Source organism: Streptopelia decaocto (genome assembly GCF_964273445.1).
Source record: "Streptopelia decaocto genome assembly, chromosome: 2".
NCBI classification, from domain to species: Eukaryota; Metazoa; Chordata; class Aves; order Columbiformes; family Columbidae; genus Streptopelia; species Streptopelia decaocto.
In genome coordinates this window covers 50,347,155-50,365,644 of record NC_138655.1, presented here as the reverse complement: position 1 = coordinate 50,365,644, position 18,490 = coordinate 50,347,155, and the positions used below count along the sequence as shown (strand labels likewise).

The 18,490-nt window shown below is 44.5% G+C and overlaps 2 protein-coding genes across 4 annotated transcripts in view; one reads left to right on the top strand and one right to left on the bottom strand.

The window, feature by feature from the left end:
• ROCK1 (Rho associated coiled-coil containing protein kinase 1) overlaps positions 1-3,028 on the bottom strand; it is an 86,909-nt gene extending 83,881 nt beyond the window's left edge. For 2 of the 3 annotated variants that reach the window (XR_014183389.1, XM_082046138.1), the window contains exon 1: positions 1,819-3,028. Coding sequence is in view for 2 of the 3 variants with exons in the window: in XM_082046138.1 (XP_081902264.1) it covers positions 1,819-1,911 (93 nt within the window). In the remaining variant the exon portion in view is untranslated. The remainder of the gene's footprint in view (positions 1-1,818) is intronic. The other variant, XM_082046137.1, reaches the window with a different exon arrangement.
• On the top strand, positions 3,003-6,114 carry LOC309435818 (uncharacterized protein; the record flags this gene model as incomplete). Its single annotated transcript, XM_082044562.1, has 2 exons — positions 3,003-3,984; positions 5,254-6,114. The coding sequence occupies 2 exons, from the start codon at positions 3,003-3,005 to the stop codon at positions 5,319-5,321; spliced, it is 1,050 nt and encodes a 349-aa protein (XP_081900688.1). The 3' UTR covers positions 5,322-6,114.
• Between the last annotated feature and the right edge of the window lie 12,376 nt (positions 6,115-18,490).

Here is an 18,490-nt window from a genome sequence, read left to right as displayed (position 1 = left end):
ACAAAAAGCATGACAGGAAGCATCCCAACAAGTTGATTCCCAAACTAACTACAGCTTAGCTCCAAATCACGATTAAGATAACTGAAAAGGGACAAATCCATAAACTGATTAAAATGTGAAGGAATACAGTTAAAGATACTATCAATTACATGTCTGATACCTGCAGCCTCCTTACTATCACTGCAGGAAGGTCCCCATAGTAGGGCCAGCATTAAAGCACATACTAGCAAATTGAATCATGCTTAATGTGTAAAAAACAAACAAACAAACAAACAAACACACACAACCACAAAAACACCACCAACAACCACCACCACAAATCAACCAACCTCTGGACTCTTAACTGGATCTACATACTTGAAATCTATCAATAGAAGCTGGGTGTAAAAAGTAGGATTTGACAGTAGCCTTGAATTGTCAAAATTGACACAATATATCCCAAGCATCAGAGCTCTTCACTTTAACCGTGGTTCTAAGACAACAAATAGGTAAACTAGATCAAAAGAAGCACATTAACTGGAAGATGCAGTGCTATTTTCCCTTGTAGCAACAATATCCACAAGGCTCTGCTTTTATTCAGGGATGTAAGTTTGACCTGTCAACACTTCAGAAGCTCACAAATCAGCAATAAGCTAAACAGAGCACACAATATCATGAACTTGTACACATTCTTTCATTAGATTTTTTTCATTTCTCCACTGCCTTGTGCTCAAGCAAGCTTCCTGGCAAGAGCCCTGCAGCAGAAGATGAAGACAGACTATTAAGAGCTACCTCCACCCCCACACCTCCCTTCCCCCAGCCCCAAATGTCAGAGTTCACACTAGCAACAAATTCAATTCACTTGTCCTCCTGACAAAGCCAGAAAAAAAAAAAAAAAAACAACACCACCTAAAAAACTTTTATCACTTGTTACAAAGAAAAGAAATTCTCTACTTCAGTATAAAAGCACAAATTACAATTTGCTACTATTTAAGGGTATCTCTAGGCATATCTAAATACCCAGCTACATCCCAAATAGATTGGTTGGATTTGGCATACACTTTGTTGACGTACTTTCTATAATCAGAACCCAAACATCATCCACTTCTGTCAAGCAACTACCAGATGATGTTTGGCTTACGTCAGTAAGTGTTATGGTTTGCTTTCTTATGATGCAATTGTAACACTGACAGCACCGGAGAGATCCACTGAACCATCAGGTACGGTAAAGCAGAGAAGCAATAAGCAAGCAGCCCTGTATCCCAGGCCTAGCACACCAATTAGCTTAAAATGCATTTGAACCCCTGCCATGCCTACTTCCCCACCTGTAAGGGCATATTAATCTCAGAGCTCTGTTTTACACATCATTAGTTAGCATTTGCAAACATCTATGTTAAACAGGCTGAAATAAGTGCTGCATTGTCCAACCACGCCATAAGAGAACCTCACTCTCAAAAAAAAAAAAAAAAAAACTGTTAAAGAGGGAATTGGTATATCAAAGCTATTTACAGTCTCCTGCTCACACACAGGGCTGACACTGACGAATTATGCCTTTGTACAAAGTGTCCACCGCCCCTCAGGACAGCCGGTGAAGAAAAGAAAGGTGCATGAAGCGAGAGAGATGACAAGTCTGGGGCAGGACCGGGCGGGCACCTCCTTGGCATGAAAGCCGTTCTCCCTGCAGAGACATTCACGCACCCTCAGCTCAACACTGAGTAAACAAAACACTGGTGAGGAGTTAGGGAGGGTGGTGACTCAGCTGGGAGTGCGAGATTTGGTCCCACAGGGTAAGAAATTCGGGGAGACGGGACCGGGGGCCCATCTGCGCTCCCTACTCACCAGCAAACAGTCCACGTTCACTTCGGATTTGGGGTCCTTCAAAGTCACGTCGATTTTTTCAAACCGAGACTCAAAACTTTCTCCCGTCGACATGTTTCCGGAGATAAAAAAAGTTTCCCTTATTCCAGAGCAAAGTTAGGTTAAAAATAATGAAAATGTAAAAAAAAAAAAAACAAAAAAACAAAAAAAAACCAAAAACAGGAACAAGCGAGCACAAAAGAGAAACCACACAGCCTATACCAGGCTGAGGACCGCTTCCTGCAAAATCCCTTCAATCACAGAAGTCTCTGAGGCAAATCCCCCACGCTGCCCCGCCAAGGGGACAGAAAACCGAAGAGTTCGCGGCCGTGGCGGGGGGGACGAGGCTGCTTCTCCCCCCTCCTCCACGCACGCACGCACTTTCCTGGGCTGCTCACAGCCCTGCAGCAGCAGGTTTCCTCTCTCTCCCTCCTCTGCTCGGGCCCCTGCGTCTCAGCAACCTCATTTTCCCAGCCGGGGAAGCCGCCCTGGGAGCCAGCGTAGCGGTTCCTCCTCCTCGCCCTGCAGGAGGGACGGCGGCGGGCCGGTGCCACGTTCCGAAGCGCAGCTTTCTTCCCGGAAAATCACAAGAAAAAGCAAAACCGAGAGGAAAAAATAAAAAGGAAAAAAAACTGCAGGCACACCAACAAGGCAAAAGTGAGAGTAAATAAAAATCAAGCCGTAGGAAAATCCTCTCGGCGGCGTGTCTCAGCGTCGTGGGGTTGGTCCTTCCATAGGCACAGAGCGAGGGAGCCCAGGCGGGCCGGGGGGAGCGGCTGCCCCTCTGCCTGCTGCGGGCGGGCGGGCAGCGCAGGGCTGCCAGCTGCGAGCACAGGCCGGCCCGGCCCCCGCTGCGAGTGCCCCCCGCGGGCAGGGGGCAAGTCACTTCAACGGCGGAGAGACGGCAACAGCATCTTTCTTCCTCTCTCCTCCTCGCTCCGCGGCCGCCGGTAGCTCCTCACTGCCTCCCGCCGCTGCCAACACCGGCTCCGCTCCCGCCCCTCGCCCGCTCCTCCGCCTCACGGACGGGACAGCAGCCCGGACCACTTCAGGACCGACCCGAGGTTGAGGGGTGAGAAGGAGGAGGAAAGGAGGTGGCTTAAGGGGAGGGGAGAGTTTATGGTCCGGCCGCGGCGGCTGTGGGGAAACCTGCGAAAGACACCAACATGTCCGCCTTCCTGTTTGAACAGTCTGGTGGGGGAAGAGGCGGCTGGGACAGGGGCGCAGGACGCATGCGCGGAAGGAACGGCTCAGGGAGGGGAGGGAGGCACAAGGTATGCGCGCGGGGCGGGGCGCGTGCGGCCGCCGCTCCCCTTTCACCCGCCGCGCCGCTGCTCAACGGTCGAAGGGGGCGTGCTCGCGCCGCGCCCTCGAGACTTGGGAGAGGGCGGTGGCGGCGGGACGGCGGGAGCGAGTGGGCGGCGCGCGCCAAGCAGCCGTGGCGGCGGGGGGGGGGAAGGGGGCGCGGGCGCGTTCGAAACGGCTGCGGCTCCGGTAGGAGCGGAGCGGGATCGGCAGTTAGGCGGCGGCGCTGGGGCCTGCCGGGAGTGGGGCGAAGCGCGTCCCTGTGTGCCTCCCCCCTGCCAGCCTTTGGGCGGTTCTGGCGGGCGTTGCGTGCGCGCGAAGGCGTGCGCGCAGCGACGGGCCCGCGTCCCGTCGGGGAGGGCGGCCGTCCCAGTCGGGAGTCGAGCCGTGGCGGCCGGCAGCGTGCTGGGAGAGGCCGTTGCCCGGCGTACGGCTGCCCCGGGTCCCTGGGGGCGCCTCAGAGCTGCCCGCGCCTTTGCGGGGAACTGCGCGGCCGGCCCCCCCGCTCCGCCGCGGGCCCGGCTTTGCGATCGGGCAGGCGAGCGGTGCAGAGGGCGAGGCTCTGCTCGCTGCCGGGGCGGGGCAGGTGCCTGCCAGCCTGTGGGGTCACCCAGTTCAGGGTGCCCAGGGAGCTTCGGGGGGCTTCGCCCTCGGAGATCTTCACAAGCGGGCGGGACACGGCCCTGGGCAGCCGACTGTCGGTGGCCCTGATCGAGAGGGTGGCTGGAGAAGTTGGCTCTTTTAACTGCTGCTGCTCAGATTCTGTGCGCCCGGGGAAGGAGAGGCTGCCTTGTCCAACACCAGAAGTTCAAAGCTTATGCCCTGACAAGAGTCATGCGCAAGGTAGCACACCTGACTTGGAAAGAACAGAGACATACAGCATTAAATACATAACCTGTGCAGCTTATCTCAGTGTTTCCAGCTTAAACCTTATTCTGGGGCTGCAGCAGGGACCGTTTATTCAAATAAGGACATTCAAGTAAAGAAATTATTTCAAATAATATCGGATGGAGTCCACTGTACTGGTTCAGTTCTTTGACTTCCATGGCTGTTCCAGAAGTGGCAATGGTGTTTTTACAAAGGTCACTCAAAATCATGTAGAGAATGGCAAATCATTAATCTCTGGTCACTGAACAGTTGCCAGTAGCAAACCTGCATCACTAGCAGCACTATGAGTTATTTTCCGAGTCATGATTAAGAAACAAATGATCTATAGCCAAGTTCTAGGGCTGGGGTGTCAAACTCATTTTCACCGGGGGCCGTGTCAGCCTCGTGGTTGCCTTCAAAGGGCCAAACCTAATTTTGGGACTGTATAAATGTAGGAATAGTTTGTAGTAGTTTGATCTATTCAATCATGGATATTCACTACTGGCTATCTTGTTTTACTCAAAGAAAAAAAGCAGTGTCAAAAAAAGCAGTGGCATTGTACATTTTGCCTTTTTTTTTGTCCACAACTGCCTGCAACTTTGTTTTCTGATGAGAAGTATGTATGGTTAAAGCAAAAATACATGCTACAACAACGTTACACTCATGTTTACTTTCACTCTTTGTGCTGGCTATTACCACAGCTCTTTGATTCGGAGGGTTTGGTTGCTCTTGGAAGTGCAGATGTTCTATTTCAACAACCACAGTCCAAGGAGAACATTGCATGTACTCCACAAGCTACAGGGTGTAGCCTTGGGATCGTTTCATATGTGATGCAGCAAGTAATTCTTGAAACACAAATAAAATGCTCCCTTCTTACAGTATTAAACAAGATGAAAGTCATTGTTAGAGATATAAGTTCTCAGTGCTCATGGACACCTGGTTTAGGCATTAAAAGATACACAGGGAGGATGCCAGGCCTCAGCAGGGTGATTGGGAGCACGTAACTGTAAAGAATGTAAAATTCATGAGGCCTGTAATAGAATAAGGATGGGGAAGCCTGAAGTGATACAGTCCTGAGCTGTGCTCCAGGTACCGCTCATGTGTTTTATCCAATGTCTGTAGCAAAACATATGGGTAGTCTTGGAAATGCAAAACTTCTTCCATCATCTCCAGGCCTCGCTGCAACAAAGCTACATGGGTCTTACTCTCACTTGCCCTTTGCATCTTGCATTACTTCTTTTGCAGCAGCCCAGCTTCGACACAGTGGAGAGAAGCACCATCCCATTGGCTTGGCAACTTGGAGAATTCACTGAGATGCAAGAGCTGAGCATTGGACAGGCCCAGACTCACATTTGTTTGCCAGTGAAGGATCTTGCCATTCAACCAGTAGACCCAGGTACCTCTTCCAGTGCTTGTGGTGAGGGAAGCTGCTGTGTTTGTGTTCAGCTGTGTGCAGATGCACCGGGTTTCAAACACATCTGTCAGACGGGGCTTTTCTCACAACTATGGTAGAGTAAAAGTGCTGGTCTGTCTGTCTGTCTCAAATAGAATAGAATTTGTGTGGGAGGTACTTCACCAAGCTGTCTAGGAAACGCAGAGCACTGCTTTGAAAACATAACAGGGAGGCTTTGGCTACAAAGAGCAAAATGGAAAATAAATTCTAATTTTGGAAGCAGGTATAGGTTAAGTGTCTGGTGTGGTGTCTGGTATAGGTTAAGTGCTCCCATTGTAACTTGAGAGTGTAATGTAATAGTTTCTAATCCAGTGAATGCTCATTCACGTGCTTGGATCTTGAAGCACGTTTTCATGAACTTCAGTCGGACTCTTTGCATCTGTAGGATTAGGAACTTGCACAGTGTTGGCCATTAGAAATCTTATGAAGTTCCATCCTATGTAACCAATCATAGTGCATTAACATGATGGTTTTTTATTCCTCATAACAAATAAACTAAAAATTAATAATTTCTTCTTCCTGCATGTGTTGTGTCACGTGTTTTGTGATTGAGTTATCCTCTTGCTGAGTGAAATGGAAATTACTCAACATATCTATGACCTGATAACACTGATCAAGCATGTAGGCCTGGAAAACAATTTTTTCTCTCTTCAAAAGCATGTAGTCTCTTAATTCTTGGAAGTGTCTCTATGTAAGCTCATGTCCATGCTTAGTAAGCAAGTGAACTAATAATCCTAACAAAACAAGAATCATAGTTCTCATATCCATGTTGTCTTGCCTATTTTATAAGATATTTAAATGGTCTTGCTTTTAGCATGATACAAATGTGACAAATTGACATTGAGTTTAGAGCTGATCGTTTGGCAGAGATTACTATTAAATGCAGAAAATGGGTAAACTGTAGAATTACTACATTTGCTTCCTCTAAAACATCATGGCATACTTATAAAAAGTACATGTAATAGTGTTTATTGTGTAAAAAGCATCTGTGTACATTAGATTTAAAAGCCTGTGCCTCATAAGAGGTTTCAGTAGTGCCCATTTCAGGAAATGAGCAAACAGCAAGAGCACCAGAGCAGTGGAATACTCGACAAGTACTGGCTGGCCCCCCTCTGAGCAGGCACTGTTACCCCCATTCTCTCATGCAAAAGCTAAGAAAAATTAAGTGAAAGAGCTTGTAATAAAGTCAAAGGCCATCTAGATTTTTTTTGGTCACTGAGTATGCATCTTTCCAAGGCATGCAGTCTCAGAATGAGAGAAAAGGCTGGGATACCGGAGTTCCTGATGTAACTACTGACTTCAGAAGAGTTACACAAGGCAGAAATGAGACTATATCCTGTTCACCGTATTTGGCCAAGTTAGTAACGCTTGATCTGCCTTCACATTCAACTTCCTATTCAGTCAACATGAAACCTGCAGCAGCTAAATCACATCACGTTCAGCCTGCCTTTGGTGCACCACCCTCTCTCCTGGTTTGCCGTACAAAGCTGGCTCAGGTTTGCCTCAGCTCTAGTCCTCTGGACACTTATTTGCACGGTCCAGTATTGCTCAAAGCTCTGAGATTACGACTGTGGTCAACAAATCCAGTCCTTGGGCAAACATTTTACCATTGCTAAAGCTCATCTGTGCAACAGAAAGGCCTTTTGATAAAGCCACACCAACACTGATGGCAGTGTGTTTGCAAAATCTAGGAAAAAAAAAAACTGCATGAGGTGGTGAAGCTGCTGGCTGTAGGTGGCTGATTTAGAGCCACAGACACACTTGACTACAGCGCAGCCCCCTTGACTCCCCTGGGGGTTCAGCTATGCTCCAAAAAAATTCCTCAAGGAATTACAGACTGTGAGCTTGAGGCGCAAGGTGCTCTGAGTAGTGAACACGTTATAATGCTCTACCAATAGGAGAGAGAAAGCAATGTGATAGATATTAGTCATATCATTTGCACACTTTAAAAAGGCATGTCGGTTCTTCCAGGATGAAGCAAAATGTAGGAACCAGAATAGAAGAATAGAGTAGAAATAGAATAGAAATTACCTAGGCAAAATAAGACAGATTTGGATATAATCGATCAAAAGAAATGCGGCATGGATTTGCTCAACAAAAGTAATATCTTTCAAACATCTGTAGATGCTGAAACAGTGCAAGATATACATAGACATATATAAATATGTATGTTTTTCCTGCTTGTCACTAGCTTCAATAAAGATGCAAGTCTCCTGGCATGTGACCTTTCCTATTCCAAGGTATCTCAGCTTCTTGACAAAGGGCAGTTGCTGTTTCCTCTCACAGTGCAGCGCATTTTCACTCACTGTAGTGCTTTTTTCTTTTTTGCATCCAGCACTGGAAAGCTGGGGAGAAACAGTTCCCGCTGCCTGTGTGCGGTGAGCGATGAATAAGAAATGGGGCACACTTATTTTTGTTTCTTTTTCTTGAATGAGCTAGAAATAGACAAAATTATCACCTTTTGGAACTTTCGCCCAGCGTGATGAAGAGGGTTGGGTCTGAAAACAAACTGTTGCAATGGAGGAAGTAAACTGGATGGGATTGTCTGCTCCAGTGCAAACACGGATGAGTTTGCTGCCAGCAGACAAGGGCATAGTTGTATAAACAGTGCAGTATAGGCACTCCCAAAGTAACTTTTGCTCTATCTAGAAAGGAGGGGAGCTGTGAGCTCAGAGACAGATAGCAATCCACAGGATAAATATCTGGTCACCATATGGCTCAGGCCAATATCAACCACGATTACATATACAGTGCAGGCTCCCTTTGCTTTTCTGCTTTAAAAGTGCAGAAGAGAAAGCCTGTGACCAATGTATGGCAAAAGCTCACAGAGTGATTTTAAATCAAATCAAAACAAAATTCCACTGGAATGCTGAAAGCTTCATACCTCAGTAAGGACAATTTCCGTGGCAAATACTGTTTTCCCACTGAAGCCACTTGGTGGGTACAGAAACTGTTAAGATGCCAGAAATTCTTCTTTTACCCTGGGAAAAAGTTTTTTATTTTTACTATCCCAGAGCTTAAAAATGGCCCAAGTACTTCTCGCTCGAAATCTTCAGAAACCCAAACAAACTCAACTCTTAAGTGGAAGAAAAGCCATGGAAAAAAATAGCCTGGAGAAACAAAAAAAAATTAAAGTTTCAGAATGTTAGGACTATATTAAAGCAGGAGCTGAAAATGAATCTCCTGATAGTACCATCTATCAGGATATAAAACATAAATAAGCTATTATTTGTGTCTTTTAATGTAATTTATAAGTAGAGTGATTGCTATCATTATAGACCTCTTTGCAGATTAAGCTATCATTAATCTGACATTTTGCTCTGCTATTAATTTGTTAGCTATCAATCTCCTACAAGAGTAAGAATTTATCTTCTTATTTCTCCAGTTCTTAACCATAAGTGCTCTCTCCCAGAACAAATTTCTTCCACCCCACCTTACTCCTGCTTCCTCCACGTACACATATCACATTCCCTGTGGTTGGATTAGTTTTGCAGTCCTTACTCAAATAGTTGTTCTTCTGAAGACAAAAGTTAAAAGTAAACTGGGCTGAGTTTAAAAGTAAACTAGTTTTGATTCTCCTGGCTTTGATTTTTCATACGTTGTCCTAAATATCTACACTCCCTGTGAATGCTTTGTTTCGCTGAAGACTATGTCAAATCCATTAAAAGCCGTGTTTTTATCTTGGGCCTGGGAAGTATTTAAGAGTTTCAGACTTTAACAGATAATTAACTTTTAAATTACACATTTCATAACTTTGCTGGAATGAATGGAGTGGGCTTCATATGGTCATATGGCAGAGCAGTGGAAGTTGCAGTTCTTGACATTCACATTGTAAAGTTTGGCAACACAAGTAATAGCCAGCTTCTTTTATATCATGAAGCTTCATTTGATTCTGTATGGCTTGTGTCTTAAATTTAAGACACCCAAATGGCACTAAATATGCAGTTTTAAAAAACCCATGTGTTTCATATGACTATCTTCAAGACAGGAAAAAAAATCCTTTAAGAAGTTTAGTCACCAACAAGGAATTCAAATTCATTGCAACTGCAGGAATTATAAATGAGCCAATCTAGGAATTTTTGGTGGCTTTTAATAATGAAATTGCAGAAGCTGAACTAGTGATTTTGTTCACACTCAGGATATTTTGAAATTCTTCTGTTAATCTCATGCCACTAGATAATCTACTAACAGTTATTTTACACTGACACTACCACTGTTGTTATGTTTGTAGAGCTTTACTATTCCTACAGCACACCTGTAAGCTTTGAAATCACAGAATCACAGAATGTCAGGGATTGGAAGGGACCTCGAAAGATCATCCAGTCCAATCCCCCTGCCAGAGCAGGAACACCTAGATGAGGTTACACAGGAAGGTGTCCAGGCGGGTTTTGAATGTCTCCAGAGAAGGAGACTCCACAACCTCGCTGGGCAGCCTGTTCCAGTGCTCTGTCACCCTTACCGAGAAGAAGTTTCTTCTCAAATTTAAGTGGAACCTTTTGTGTTCCAGTTTGTACCCATTACCCCTTGTCCTATCATTGGTTGTCACTGAGAAGAGCCTGGCTCCATCCTCGTGACACTCACCCTTTACATATCTGTAAATGTTAATAAGGTCGCCCCTCAGTCTCCTCCAAGCTAAAGAGCCCCAGCTCCCTCAGCCTTTCCTCATAAGGGAGATGCTCCACTCCATCGTCTTTGTTGCCCTGCACTGGACTCTCTCCAGCAGTTCCCTGTCCTTCTTGAACTGAGGGGCCTTAGAGGACAGAAAGGATTTAAATTTTATTTTTATTTAAAATTTGATTTTTATTTAAAATTTGATTATTTATTTAAATTTGATTTTTATTATAATTCTGTTTTAATTTGGCCATAACAACCCAAACCCCACAAATGGAAGTTTTATAGGTGTGATCATAGGAATAAAACTATGTGTTTGGAAGTGTAAAAAAGGTCCTTCTCAGGTCTAGAATCAAAGGGTTAATCTCTTTCTTCTTCTTTTCCCTTCTCAAAGATAAAAGACACTAAACTTCCTGCTTCTTGTTGCAAAACACCATGTGGGTCTGTTGGGCAATTCAACTCTTAATACTTGGAAGGTGGCAATTTTATATTGGTATTACCCCATTATTATGCTGATTACTTCAAATAAGCGGTACTTCCTGGAACTGGTTTGAGGTGGAGAAGTAGTCCCATAGACTCCTACTTTGATGAGAGCAAAAATAAACTGACAAAGGGACAAACTAAGGACCAGGAACGGGCCTCTTGCTGAGATCCATTTTGGGAGTGCGGCAGACCCCAAGTAATATTTTCTTGATGGCGAGTTTTTAGGCTGAGGCAAAAAGAGAGCCAACTCAGCCTACTTATCCTCAAATATAGCCTATCCACTAGGACTGGGGAATGGCAGGATTGTCCTAAGCTGCCTCTGATCAGGCGCTGGCACCTGCCACAGGTCAGGAATGCTTCCAGCACAGCTGACGGTGCAGCAGACTCTCCCTCCAGCGCTCAGCAGGGTTTCAGCCCAGCAGACTCCAACCCTGCAAACGCGGCACAGTCTGCACATAATGCAAAATCCACAGCAAACTCTGTTAGGGGTGTTACTAGACCTGGCAATGAACTGTGGGATTTCCCGCTAGGTGTAACTGTGCTTTGAGTATGTCAGGTGGATGAGCGTGTGGGTAAAAGGCATTATTAGGAGCTTGGAAATATGGAGGAATCGAGCAGAAAGAAAAAAAAATGCTAAGAAACACTCTAAAATGTTTACATGAGCTTGTTTTTGAGTGTCTTATGTTGTATGTAATATCTTCTTTCTAGAGTGACTGTGTCAGAGAGAGGGGTTTTTTTAAAGGGCAGAATTACATTGAAAATCTTCTGTCCAAACCTTGTGTTGCAATCTCTTGAAAATTCATGTTTGCCCTTTTCTTCACAGTAGGTTTGTAATGACGCTCCTAACATACCATAGTGCACCATAAGAACAGATGAGGCTGCTCTGTAAAGCACTGGATTAAAAAAAATGTACTAGGTGATTGACTCATTCGTGGCCTGTAGCCATACGAACGCTTGCAAAACTGCTTCCGGCCAATGTTCTGGCACCTTTACCATAGAAACAACAGGTAGCATGGCAAGCAAAGCTGTCCCTCAAGAGTCTCATAAAATGAAAACATACCTGTGAAAATGCATATACAAAAGCAGCATTTGTATAGAGTTATATTATCACACCTCTGCAAACACTCCTTTTTTGTGTGCCAAACTTTGGTGAAACTATGGATTGAGAAGAATTCGGAACTAGAGAAAGTGCTTTTAAACAAATTATTGAAACTACAAGTAGTGAGTACCAAATTTTATGTAGTTCCCAGTACTCCTTTGAGGTGGCCATGCCATTTTATTATACTCTTATGAAGGTAGCAACATCATACTGCCTGCACTGTAAAAAGCCCGCAGCAACTCAGACCACGTCCGCACCACGCTGGCAGACATGATGGTGTAATCCAGCTCGCTGAAGTCACAGCGGTTGCATCCTCTTACCCCACATCGCCCTGAGGTGCCTGATAGCCCCAGGTCAGCAGACCAGAAGTTAGTCCTATTGCCCGCAAATGTGCCTGCAGAAAAGGGACGTACCTGTGCCTCCAGACATGTTTCTACCCAGCTGGCTGAGGTACCCACAGTGGCAAAATCAGCCTCTGCTAGCCATCATGTTACTTGCCCAGCCCCTGAAGTCCATGTTGCTACAGCTTCATGCAGCTGTTCTTCAGACAGCTGGATTACGCCATCACATCTGCCAAGCGTGGTGCGGACGTGGTCTGAATTGCTGTGGTCATTTTACGGCGCGGGCAGCATAATGCTGCTGCCTTCCTGTGGGGAGAAAATGATGGAAAGGCCACCACAAAAGAGTGATGGGAACTGCATCAAATGGGATAAACATAAGACTTTTTTTTTCACTGAAACAAACCTGGACTCTGTAATAGTTTGGACATGGTACTTGTAGATTCAGTAATTTGAATATAGGAATTCCAAACAGAAGTCCATCCAATTATAAAAAGTCATGCAATTATAACAGTGGTCACTGATGTTATCTGTACTGCAGGTAAATATGGCAAGAATGCCTTGTGGCCAATATTTCTACTATTTGATGACTACATGATTATTCTTGGTTAGCTGTTAACTGTTTCCTTCTTGACTCATTCCTAAAAGTCTCTGACACATCACAGTCTTATTCACACAGCAGTTAGCGCAACCGTCTTTAAATTGGTTATGCAAACCTGCATCCAGAGGATCTCCTACCAGAATGGTGTGCGCTCTGCGTCTTGTCAACTTGAAATCCCCCTCCCGTTCATGTGACGTGAGCCATACAGTCCAGCCTTTCATTTGGGCTCATTGAGAGAGGACCAAGTCTGAGGGAGAGCCGTCTGCTCTGGAGGTAACACCACACCATGGGAAAATGAGGCCAAAACATCGGACTTGTGCAGTGGAGGAGATGATCAGCTGTTAGCTGCCGTCCTTCTCAGCTGGGTGGAGGTTTTAATCCTCCCACCTCACCCCCAGCAGGAGGCAGATCATTTCACAGCAGTCATCTTTGTAGCATCTGTGTGAACGTGGTGGGGTGCCTTGTACTTCTGAGCACACGCTTTGTTACGGTCTTCATCATGTCCTGATCAGACTGTTGCAAAACCCCATATGCAGACTCCCCAAAATGAGTCATGTCTGCCAGCACGGACGTCTGCAAGCCACGTCACTCTGCACAGAGCTGCGGAGCTGTCCAGGAAGCGTGGGAGAAGACCACCCCAGCGCACAACAACAGCATATTTATTAAAGAGAATGCCGTAGTGGAACAGAGAGGGGCTAGCAGATCTGCACTGGCTGTCAGTTAGCTTCCACGTAAAATGTAACGGGTTCATTGTGACCCCCAAACCCTGTGTGCTGGCCTGGCTGTCACAGGGGCTGCCGTCCTGTGAAGGAGGAGGTTCAGGTTGGATACTGGGAAAAGGTTCTTCACCCAGAGGGTGGCAGAGCACTGGAACAGGTTCCCCAGGAAAGCAGTCATGGCCCCAAGCCTGACAGCGTTCAAGAAGCATTTGGATAATTCCCTCAGACACACGGTGTGAATTTTGGGGTTGTCCTATGCAGGGACAGGAGTTGGACTTGATGATCCTTGTGGGTTCCTTCCAACTCGGGACATTCTATGATTCTATGAAATATGTCTGCCCTTGCATCTGCAGAGAGTTTGAGGCTGTGCTTTGGAAGGGTGATCTCCCAGATGGACTCAGGGTGCTGGAATGTGATCTGCTCCGCACCTCCAGGTCCCCAACTGTTCCTTGATTGTGGCATATTCCAATTTGTCTGGTTTTAGACCCACCATCTGTGAGACTTTTCCTGTACATCGAATCCTACACTGGGAGAAGGAGCTGCATTACTCATACATAGTCACAAAACTGTGGGTAAACTGGATGGTTTCTTGCTCCCATAGACAGATGACTTCATCCTCTCTATCTTCCCAAGTTCATGCACTGACATGGCTGGATTTATAAGATGATCCTCTTTGCTTCATAGGCAGCCTTATCACCAGCTCAACAAGAACTCCTTCCTTATCACCTGTTAAGAAGAAGGATCAGTATGTGTTGAATTGGAACAGCTGTGTGGTATCTCTTGCTTTCTACCTGTTGGTAAGTTAACTGCAGTTTCAATAACTTGGCTTTTCTTAATATGTTGTTTCATTTCTTGTTATTTAAACAAGAAAAAATGGGTTGGTATGGGAAAATTCAAATGCTCTGAAGCACAGTAGGCTCACACAAAAATGTCTTGATATTGAACAAGTGAGAAATGTTTTCCACTCAGTGAGTCCTGAGTATTCCACAGCAGAGTTAACCGGGCAATTTACTCCGGTTATTCATGAGGAAGTTCTGATTAGCAGAGTGCTATTAATTGCTGAAACCCTCTGTTTTGCTGCTGTTGTCTATAAAGGATAAAAAAATCTTAGACAGCCCAGTCACTTTCAAGCCCTACAATTTACACTCACTAAACTACTAGGACCAAAACTATATTCAGAAATTGTTCCATCCTACTCCATGTGCTTCCTCGCTCTGTTTCCTAGCATCTCTTTCCAAGCCTGTACTGCACAATTAACTTACATGCAGAAAATAACATCTGTAAGACTTATCTTGATTTTTTTAGATGTTTATTCTCCTGTCATTGCTTTAAAAAAAATATTACAAAGCTATGTACAAACTGATATTAAGAAATGGGAATGCAAATTTACACATCTTTCACACTCAATAGCTGTTTCTAGTAGTCTGCCTTTGTCCTTAGGATTTAATTAAATCTCTCACAGAAAACAGAATTTGCTAGTACTTGACCTTTGTTTTCAGAGCCCCAGAACACAAAAGGCATTTAGAATCAATGACAATGCACAAAACACAACGCACTCCGCTTAGTGCTCAGGGCAACACAATGCTCATCCTTTATATGGAGAGACCCTGGGTTAAAAAAGGATTAAAATTAAGCCACAGTATTCTTTCCTAGGTCCCTTCCTGAAGAATCACGGCCGCTGCTTCATGCAGATTATACGTTATGCAGTCCACCAGCACACTATGCCCGATGCTACTGCTCAAGTAATCTTCTCACTACATAAACTATATTGCTCCCTGGTCTTTATTTGCCTTCACTGGCTTCCTCCCCGTCTCTTAACTCCTCACTTTGAGCTCCTCAAAGACCAAACATAATCTCCACGCTCCCTTTTCTGCTCCCGCTTCCCCTTCCTCCCTGCAGGGCTGCCCGCCACCAGCCTTGCTCCAGCAGCCTCCCCGCTTTTGTTTCCCAGCTGCTCCCTCCTGCATCCCTTTAGCTTCTCTTTACACCACTTATATCCCTTTCCTATGTGGCTTTTCGCTGAGATACTTCACACTTTTTCTTTTCTCACACCGACTTCTTGTTTTGTTTTCTTTTTTCTTCTTTGCTTTGGCATTAATGGCAGAGATTAGGTGGATTTGTGATGGATCATTGCTAAAGAAAAAGTGAGTAAAATTTTAATTTTTGAAACACTCATCGCAATACATCTGAAAAATAACACAGCTAAAATGAAAACTAGTGGAAAGCTAATTAAGGGAAAGCATGATGTTCAGTGGCCTTGAACTGTGTAGAAAAAGGTTGCTGAATGAGAAGGCACAGAGGATAATTTTGCTTCTGGTCATGCTAACAAGGGACAGTAAGCCACACATTAAATATATTCCTTGAATTAGGAGAAGTTTCAAGTCTGAAACTCTTCTTAGCCCTTGCAGGGAGGCCTGTAGTAAGAGAACAGTGAGCTTTTCCTATTGCACCGGCCAGCCAGGCCCGCAACATTTCCTCCTGTTACTCTGTTTGTCATTTACCATCCCAGGAGTCACAGGGAAAAGTTTATCTGCTTTCCTGAGAAAAAACGTGTCTCTCTTGTGTCTTCTAGAGCAGTGTTGCTCAGCACAGTTTGCAGCCCCAGGGTTCACAGCCTGGCTTTTAGCTGAAATAAAACTTGAGCTATTTATGTATGTATGTATGTATGTATGTATGTATGTATGTATTTATTTATTTATTTATTTATTTATTTTGGAAGAGGCAACAAATACAAGCCAATAAATTGGAGGGAAATACTTGAAATAATTTAAATTATATTGTAACTGATGTTTTTGCCATCAGTGTCCTGCAGAAGGACTAGCAGGTTTGCTTTGGCATTTTCATGTCCTTCTTGAAGTGAGGAACCCGCAGACTCCACAGACAGGGTGGCACCAGTCCTGTTTCCATCTGCCCCATTGGTTAAACTGGAAAAGACTACTTTTTTCCAGAACAGATTCTGCTCATAGGTCATTTACACAAATTCCCGCACAAAATCTGAGGACTTGCCATGGCCTTATATATGTGTATATATACATATATAGGGTGGAATCCATCTCTGCCTCTGCTGGGGCCTCTTCAGCGGCTCTGCTGGCAGGAGCTGCTGCGAGGATGTGTGAATCACGAAGGTGTTCCCAGTTTCTGGAGGCTGTTTTCCCAGCTGCCAGGCACGTTGCGCCGCTGCAGCCCCCCTCTTCGGGGACTCTCTCTTGCTCGTGGCCATCTGCCGGGCCCTGCACAAGCAGGGGCCTGATTCCGCAGACAGATGAAGGAGGGAAAGGCAGATGTTCTCCCGAAGGAAAAAAAAAAAGGCGTGAACACAAGAGACATCCTGTACCATGACTGCACATGCCTACAGAAAATGTTTCACGTTACATGGTTACAGAAGCTGCCTCTCCGGGGCTTGCTTTTCCTTTGATTTTCCTACGACCAGAAACAGCAAATAGCAAATTGGGAATCGAAACTTATGTCCACCCCTGAAGCCCTTTGCATTCAACAGAAACCAGTAAAAGGTTGTTTTTCTCCAGCATTTTTTACGGTAATCTATTAAGCTATTAATATTTCCAGATTGCTTGAACCAAGAATAGCTAGAGAATGTCAAGTCCTCCAGTACATGTCTGTACCCTTCGTTTCTCTGCGAGATACATTTCCAGGCAAGTATACAGGCCTCAACAACTACATCAAATGTTCAGATCAAGAAATGTTATGTCCAAGAGGCATTATAGATAATTTCCCCCCTGCTGCGTCCAGAAACAGGCAATATTCTATTATACGACCCAGCTTTTCTGCTTCTTCCCATCATATACGCCAGTCACCGTTGTTTTTGTTATTCTGTCTTTGTCCAGAGTTTTGACCTCTGATTGACTTTGAAGTTTACATACAAGGAAAAACAGTCAGGCAGCTGCTAAAACAAGCAGGGAGAGATCAAACAGTTCTGAAAGAATTAAAAACAAACAACTTTTATCTTTTCCTTTTGCGTTTACCAATACATTAACAGATCCAGATAGATGGACAGATACACAAATGTGCCTACTTATATTTAAATGATAACATGAAAAAATTACATTAAGAGAGTATTGTTTAGAGTAGTGCAGACGAACATTGAAGGATAAGGAAATTAGGAGAATTAGGAAATACCAGATTAAGATTGCTATGCTAATTTATTTCTACCACTGGGTGTGATTATCCTGTGTTGTACAGAATGAGGCATGCATCCTGTGGGAAAGTCTAAAATATGACTGTGTCATGGACGGGTTTGTAAAAAAACATATGCACATGCGGAGGGACAAAAAAAGATTACCCAGGGAGTCTTAAATCTGCCATTTTCTAATGTATCAAGAACTGACGCTGTAGCTTAAATGACTCAGTTTAATGATGAGGGCACAGGGAATTGGATGTCCTAGCTTGTTTTTTAGTGAGAAAAAAGCTAGAGGAGGACAGTCCCCTGCAATATGGGTAGAGAAACACAGATTCTTGCCATTTATTCAGTGACACAAGCTGTCATTGCAGGCATTTATTTTGTCAACTTTGGAATTAAGGTATGATGTCAAGCATAAGTAGGAGTTATTTGGTCCGGATGTTCTCTCCTGTCCCTGGCCATTGCATGTACGGTTAAGATAATTTCCACAGCCAATTCAAATCTGTTTTCTTAAATGCTTAAATGATACTAATTTATATGATGCAAATCCAACCAAATGACAACTCTCTGCATGTCATTTTGCGATAGATAAGCTATTGTCTCTCATATAGGCCAAAACTGTGACCTTAATAAATTATAAAAAGGGACACTTAGGATAAATGGAAATATATTTTCCTGTGTTTTTTTTTTAATTCTCAATTTCAGAGATTGTTATGAGCAATTTGTAGAACAGAGTATCCCTATAAATAGAGGTAGAATATCTTTTCAGTATTAGCCTCACAGCTGGAGTGGTTTGTGTACAGTTATCTTCTCCATCTATCCCTTGGGCATAAAGGCAGTAGAAGAATTCCTAAAGAAGGGAAGGAAATTGCATTGGTCAAGATCAAATTGCAAGCATGCGTAATTTGATGTACTAATGACTGTCCACCAGATACCGCTGCAGGAGACTCGCCAAGACGCTAATTGTCCCAAGGACTGGAGTTTGATGCTTAACAAGCCTCTCCATAGTTTTGTTGTGGAATGAAAGTTATGACAGCTGCAAA